The 7,361-nt window shown below is 44.8% G+C and overlaps 1 protein-coding gene across 2 annotated transcripts; it reads left to right on the top strand.

Moving 5' to 3' along the window:
- Window positions 1-255: 255 nt before the first annotated feature.
- Window positions 256-1,908, top strand: LOC132151318 (uncharacterized). Of its 2 annotated transcripts, none has more exons than XM_059559425.1 (5): window positions 256-750; window positions 876-997; window positions 1,121-1,436; window positions 1,525-1,604; window positions 1,853-1,908. In XM_059559425.1, exons 1-4 carry the CDS (start codon window positions 579-581, stop codon window positions 1,590-1,592), a joined length of 678 nt encoding a protein of 225 aa, XP_059415408.1. In that variant the 5' UTR covers window positions 256-578; the 3' UTR covers window positions 1,593-1,604; window positions 1,853-1,908. The 2 variants fall into 2 exon arrangements, with proteins under 2 accessions (XP_059415408.1, XP_059415407.1); XM_059559424.1 differs by having other exon boundaries at window positions 873-997.
- Window positions 1,909-7,361: the final 5,453 nt, after the last annotated feature.

Raw genomic sequence — 7,361 nt, 5'->3', positions numbered from 1 at the left:
TTAGATCATTAACATTTCGCTCAAAAATGACAAAAGAGTTTCTATATTTTTCCTATTTAAGACTCTTCTGTTTTTACATTGTGTACTAAGACTGACGGAATTGCGATTTTCTGGGCCAATATGGCTAGGAACTATACTCTCATTCTGGTGTAATCATCATAGAACTTTGCTGCCTTACCATGGTTGCATTAGGCGAAATGTTACCATGCAATGTCTGAAAATAGGCTTATTGACAGTTACCTAGCTGGGACTACCGTGGCCAGGAAGTGCAAAACAACATTACAAAGTGTGAAACACTTTTACAAAACTCGAGACAAATTTACATTTTGGAAAACATTTTTACCAATCATAAAACACAATTACATGGGGAAAACACTTTTACCAAGGACGAAACAAATTTACATTTTAGAAAAAAAATCTAAAAGACGCAAAACACTTTTACCAGTCCCGAAACAAATTTACAATGACAGATTCTTCACGGAAAGGGAATGTACCACACACCGGAAGTGACGCGGTGAAAGGTGTTGTTGTTGTTAGTGAGCCCGGTAAATTTGTGTTGAGTAAATGGCTTAAAGTTTATGGTGATCGAGCATGGACTGCGACCGAGGGATGTTTTGCCCGTTTTGGGGCAAACACATGAGCAGCTTAACGCGGTTTTGCTTTGCGTGTGGTCGGTGTTTGGAGTTCCTAAAGGACGCGGACCAGACGGAATACCGGGGACGTCTCGACAGCCGGACAGTGCTAAGCAAAGTAAGTTGTTATTTGTTATTTTTTTTTTAGTGTAGCAAAATGCTAGCTATAGTAATGCTAATAATGATTTTTTTGAGCAGCTTATAATTTTCTGTTTTGAAACGGAACTCTGACAATTTCAGCAGAACAACCATGCCCATCATATAGACAGTTCATGGAGTACAGAAGCTCGAAGTCAAAAGAACGGCAGTCTTTTAACTATGGGCCAAAAGGAAGATTTAAGCCTAAAGAAAGAAAACACGTCCAGGTAAATTGTACTGACTGTCCTATACAATTTTGCAATGTTCTATATGTATTTGTGTTTATGTGTATTTTTATTTTACCTATGTACAACGTATACATTAATTATATATCTTTGTTATTTTACTAGATAAATGTAGGATTGATGGTGCCACATGAAACTGATGGAACCGATTTAAAACCTCTAAGAGGAAAAACACTCCAGTTATTTACAGACCTGGAGGTAGCAGCACCTGAACTACTGAAACAAGCTGTACAGAAAATGAGAATATTTAACAAGGACATGCACGAAGGACCTTACGTCCGTTTGTATCCAGACTGCTCAGAGGTGGTCCATGTGCCTGGGTCAGAAAGGCCATTCAAATTGGCAGAATATAAAAAGGAAATAGGAAAGGCATATTCCAGGATCACTTTTTTCATTTGCCTAGAAAAATACTATAAAAGAGGTTAGTGGATCTCATGATTCAATATTTTTACATATTTTGATACTCTGCTGGACGATAGATAATGTTTGTTTGGTTTATTTTTTTTCAGTGGATGATACCTCAGACTCTGATTCTGAAATTGTCATCACAACAAGGAGCACGACTGAATTCAATTGAGCTGACACTTTGGTACATCAGTTATTTCAAATTTTTTTTATAGTTATGTATGTTTGTATTTATTTATTAGATGTGCATTGGATTTTACGCATACAATCTTTGTCCTGGTCAATAATTTAGTGGAAAATGGTTTGTTTTGATTATTTTGCAGTAACTATTATACAGTAACACAGGAAACCATTCAGCATTGATGTACGTGGTAATGGAACAATAATGGAAGCTGTTGAAAATTGTTGATAATTTTATCTGTTTCATCTCAGGTTTTTGAACCACAAAATCGAAGTACTCCCAAACTCAAGCTGGAAGATGAAAGGTAGGTGTTGCACACTTGTACACAAAGGAAATTTCAGGCGTGCATGGGTTGAAATTATTTATTTACTTCTTGACTGGAAATAATAGTAATAACTCATATCTTATTGGGCTACAGTGCTTTTACTACCAGGTAAAGGGCAAATTGAAAAAAAAAATTCATTTAACTCTCAAAATTGTGATAAAACTACAAGCAGATATTTCACTCCTTATACACATACACATTATACATTTATATTGCTGTTTTGGAAATGTTTTATCACTTTTGTTCACCTGGAAATAAAGCAAGATCACACATAAGCTCAACGTTGCTACAGGCTGTTTCTGTAACTGACTGGAGGTTCCTCCTCACTCCCTAACTAAAGGACCCACAGCTGCTTGTGTGAGCTTTACTTAATTCACCTGCAAGAGCTTATTGGTGTGTCCTAAAAACATAACAATAAGCTCTTGCAGGTGAATAAACACAAACGACAAATTAACCAAACCTTAAAAAAAAAAAACATGAGAATGAAGTGGGAGAGATGTAATGTGAGACATATAAATAATTTTTTTTTTTTTTTTTCTAGTGGTAATCAACCAATATGAATCTTGGTGTATACATTATGTGTACATGATTTGACTGTAGGCCCGAAGGACACCTGCTGGTTTTAAAATGTCTAAAACACCCACTCTAGCCCAGAACACATTGGCCACTAGAAAAGACCCATTGTCTCTCATTTCATCCATTTGACTCGCTGACGAAGGCTAGATACCAAATTTCAGAGTCCTTTTAAATTATCGATCTTTAAGTTGTTGATGTGATCAGAGAATTCGCTTTGATGAACTTCAAACAGGAAATACTGTATGTGTAATGTAATTTAAAAAAATAATAACTTTTTTTTTTTTATAAATCTTTTTGTTCCCTATAATACTACCTTTTACTCAAAACTATATTATAGCCTTTATCATGGAGCTAATAATTTGTATGCTTTATCATATTTCAGAGATGCACCAGAACATCCATCAACAAATCAGCCAGGACAGGTAATAAGGCAGACTGGCACCATGAAATGTATTGCTTTCAGTGTTGTTGTTGTTGTTGTTACAGATATTTTAATCTTTTTTTTTAGATAGTTATATCTGATGCTGAGGATCTGGATCCACCTGAAAAAATTCCAGAAAAAACGTCTTGCTACAGGTAAATAATAAAAACAAAAATCATAAAGAAATGACATAATTTAACTTTATTTAACTGATTTCACGGGGAGGACATTTTTGTTTGTAAGATGTTTTAACATGGAAATGATAATGTGGCAGGGGGGCGCGGTTTAGAGACGTCTGTAGCGGGAGAATCAGGAGACGAGCGATAAGTGAGTGGTTTGGGCAAAAACTATCAACACCTGTTTCTTGTTTCAGTAATTGGCGCGGAGAGAGTATAAAACGCCAGAAGAGACCGAAGCAGGCGAGAGAGAGAGACGGACTGCTGACCCGAACCGGAAATGGAAACCGAAAGGAGTAAACCGAAAGTGTTGTGCGAACGTGTCAGAGTAAAAGTCACCATTTGGTGTTTGTGAAGTTTCAGTTATCTTAAGTTAATAAATATGCCATGCAAAACCCTTCCTCCACGCCGCTTGCGGACATCATCGCCTCCCTCGCGGTCCTGCACCGCGAACAACACCAGGCCCTGCTGGACTTGAGGATCGATCAGGAGAGGTGCTTCCAAGCCATCGTCCAGGCCCAGCAGGAGCGCCGCGCCCATGCACCTGCCATTACACAAGATGGGGCCCCAGGACGATCTAGAGGCCTTCCTGGAGCTCTTCCAGAAGTCGGCGGAGGCGTGCGGGTGGCCCCGTGAGCAGTGGCCGGTGCGCCTCATTCCCCTGCTCTCCGGCAAAGCCCAGGTGGCCGCGCAACAACTTCCGGTGGCGAACCTCCTGGTCTTCGACGACCTGCCTACCTCCAGCATCCGATAATTTTGGGAACGAATTGGCCCGCGTTTACGGTTTTATTGGGGTCGTTATGTACGGATGCCTCTTGGGGAAATAAGGCACGGAAGGAGACCGCGCGGATACAGGTGGGAGAAACTGAGCCAGGACCGCTGGGTTCTGCTTCAGGCAAAAATGAAATTCAGTATGTGCTGGACTTGAGAACAAAACTCCATACATTGGGGCGGCTATCAATGGAGAATTTGTTACAAGCCCAGGACCGCCATAGCCAGCTGTATAACAGGGGAACAAGATTACGCAAATTTGCACCGGGAGAGAAAGTACTTGTATTACTCCCAACGTCGAGCTCTAAGTTAATGGCTAAGTGGCAGGGACCGTTTGAGGTCGCACGACAAGTCGGAGATCTCGATTATGAGGTAATACGGTCCGATAGGAACGGGTCCCATCAGATCTATCACCTCAACCTCCTAAAAAAATGGAATGAGGCGGAATCAGTGATGTTGGCAACGGTGATTGGGGGGGAGGATGATCTCGGACCAGAGGCGAACATCAAACCACAATCCCTCGCCCTGGCTCCAGGTAGAGATCACCTCTTGCCGTCCCAACTCACTGATTTAACGAAATTACAGGCAGAGTTTGCCGATGTCTTCTCACCCCTACCAGGCCGTACTAACCTGATTCTGCACCATATCGAGACCGAGCCGGGAGTGGTAGTTCGCAGCCGGCCGTATCGCTTACCTGAGCACAAGAAAAAAGTAGTTCAGGCTGAATTAGGCGCTATGCTTGACATGGGGGTAATAGAAGAATCCAATAGTAACTGGGCGAGCCCGATAGTTTTAGTTCCGAAAACGGACGGCTCAGTCCGGTTCTGTGTGGATTACCGCAAGGTGAATGCCGTGTCAAAATTCGACGCGTATCCAATGCCGCGGGTTGACGAGTTGCTCTATCGGCTAGGCACGGCTCGTTTTTATTCGACATTGGACTTAACAAAGGGCTATTGGCAGATCCCCTTGTCTCCATTATCCAGAGAAAAGACAGCTTTCACAACGCCGTTTGGATTACACCAGTTTGTTACCCTTCCGTTTGGCTTGTTCGGGGCACCAGCTACCTTTCAGCGCCTCATGGATAAGATTCTACGGCCCCATGCTGCATATGCGGCTGCCTACCTGGATGATATCATTATATTTAGTAATGATTGGCAGCGGCATATGCAGCATCTGAGGGCTGTCCTGAGGTCGCTGAGGGGAGCGGGGCTCACGGCCAACCCAAAGAAGTGTGCGATTGGGCGTGTGGAAGTAAGGTATCTGGGCTTCCACTTGGGGCATGGACAGGTGCGTCCCCAAATTGATAAGACAGCCGCTATTGCGACCTGCCCACGTCCCAAGACCAAAAAGGAGGTAAGGCTGTTCTTGGGGCTGGTGGGATATTATAGACGGTTTATTCCTAATTATTCGGACCTCACCAGCCCTTTGACTGACCTTACTAAAAAGGAGGTGCCAGATATGGTCCAGTGGACGGAGCCGTGTCAGCAGGCCTTTACCCAGGTCAAGGCTACTCTGTGTGGCGGGCCGTTGTTACACTCTCCTGATTTTTCTCTCCCTTTTCTGTTGCAGACAGACGCGTTGGACAGGGGGCTGGGGGCAGTCCTGTCCCAGGAGATAGAGGGGGAGGAACGGCCGGTGCTGTACATTAGCCGGAAGCTCTCGAAGAGAGAGGCTAAGTACAGCACCATAGAAAAGAGTGCCTTGCCATCAGATGGGCTGTCCTCACCCTCTGCTATTATCTCCTGGGACGGGAGTTCACCCTCTGTTCGGACCACGCTCCGCTGCAGTGGCTCCACCGCATGAAGTATACCAACGCGCGGATCACTCATTGGTATCTAGCTCTTCAGCCTTTTAAGTTCAAGGTGATCCACAGGCCGGGTGTTCAGATAGCGGTGGCCGACTTCCTCTCCAGAAATGGGGGGGGGAAGGGGCTGCAGGGAAAAAAACACAGGGAACAGACACCAGAAGTGTAAACCTAAACCAGGGAGACCAGTAGGGAGGTGGACCGTAGGAGGTTCAGGGGGAGGGACGGAGGGCCAGGCTAACAGAGAGGAACAGGAACAGGAGTGAACACAAAAACAAAAAGCAAAAAATAACATTAAGCCCCCCAGGGCGGGGCAGAAGACCACCACAACCGTGTGGTCGGGGCGGAAGCCCTCCAGGGCGGAGCGGAAGACCACCACAACCGTGTGGTCAGGGCGGAAGCCCTCCAGGGCGGAGCAGAAGACCACCACATCCTTGTGGTCGAGGCTGGAGTTCCCCAGGGCGGAGCAGAAGACCACCACCACCGTGTGGTCAGGGCAGAAGGCCCCCAGGGCGAAGCAGAAGACCACCACACCCCTGTGGTCAAGGCGGAAGCCCTCCAGGGCGGAGCAGAAGACCACCACATCCTTTTGGTCAATGCACAAAGCCCCCAGGGCGGATCAGAAGACCACCACTTCCATGCGGCCGGATCAACGGGAGGACGAAACTCTGGTAATTACATGGTGTCTCTACTGGACTCCAGAAGATCGGTGCTGACCTGGCTCTGCTCATGAAGATTATTGGTGACTTGCATCTGTTCATGAAGGTCCCCGGTGACTTGACTCAGTCCTTGAAGATCACCAGTGACCTGACCCAACTTTGAAAGGTCCACGATGACTAGCCTTGTCTCTGGGAAGTCCATGGTAACTAGCCCTGGCTCTGGAAGGTCATCAGTGATTATCCCTGAATCTGGAAGGTCAGCAGTGACTGGCCCTGACTCTGGAAGGTCATCGGTGACTGGCCCTGGCTCTGGAGGGTCATCAGTGACTGGCGCTGGCTCTGGAGGGTCATTGGTGACTAGCCCTGAGTCTGGAGGGTCATTGGTGACTAGCCCTGACTCTGGAGGGTCATCGGTGACTAGCCCTGACTCTGGAGGGTCATCGGTGACTAGCCCTGACTCTGGAGGGTCATCGGTGACTAGCCCTGACTCTGGAGGGTCATCGGTGACTAGCCCTGACACTGAAGGGTACACGAAACCCTGACTTGACTCTGGAAAGTCCACGGGCACCTGCCTCGACTCTGGAAGGTCAACCGGAACCTGACTGGACTCTGGAGGGTCCTGGATGACATTTAAGTCACAAATGGACTTTGGAATTCAAAATAGTCCAGGATTTGGCTGTTTTTAAGCTAAATAGATGACCCCTTGAGTTAAGACTCTGTAAACGTTGTTGTGAAAGGTTCACTTTAAAGTGCAGTTGTCATAATTGTTTTTATAATGTAACGGTATGTGAGCATGTTTTTTTTTTCTCTAACCGTTAACATTTTCAAAATGTTTTAGATTTGTGACTCTCAAACTGGGATCCCTTTGTGAATCACTGTTTTAGATAAAGAAACAAGTAGTTCAAGAAGTTTTGTTTTCTATCCTACAAAAATTTAATAAATACTTATTATTTTTGATTAATTTACATCACACTTAAAAACAATTAAGCTGTGGGTGAAAGATTCATAAACATTCTGTTCAGACAGAC

Source organism: Carassius carassius, chromosome 10, assembly GCF_963082965.1.
Source record: "Carassius carassius chromosome 10, fCarCar2.1, whole genome shotgun sequence".
Taxonomy (NCBI): domain Eukaryota; kingdom Metazoa; phylum Chordata; class Actinopteri; order Cypriniformes; family Cyprinidae; genus Carassius; species Carassius carassius.
The sequence above is the reverse complement of the archived record's forward strand: the minus strand, read 5'-3'. Positions and strand labels throughout refer to the sequence as shown.

Bases quoted from the DNA above. Each gene is read 5' to 3' on its own strand.
- LOC132151318 (XM_059559424.1), top strand. From the start codon at position 579: ATGGTGATCGAGCATGGACTGCGACCGAGGGATGTTTTGCCCGTTTTG. The intron at 751-872 runs GTAAGTTGTTAT...TGACAATTTCAG, and splicing joins GCCGGACAGTGCTAAGCAAA to CAGAACAACCATGCCCATCA. The intron at 998-1,120 runs GTAAATTGTACT...TTATTTTACTAG, and splicing joins AAGAAAGAAAACACGTCCAG to ATAAATGTAGGATTGATGGT.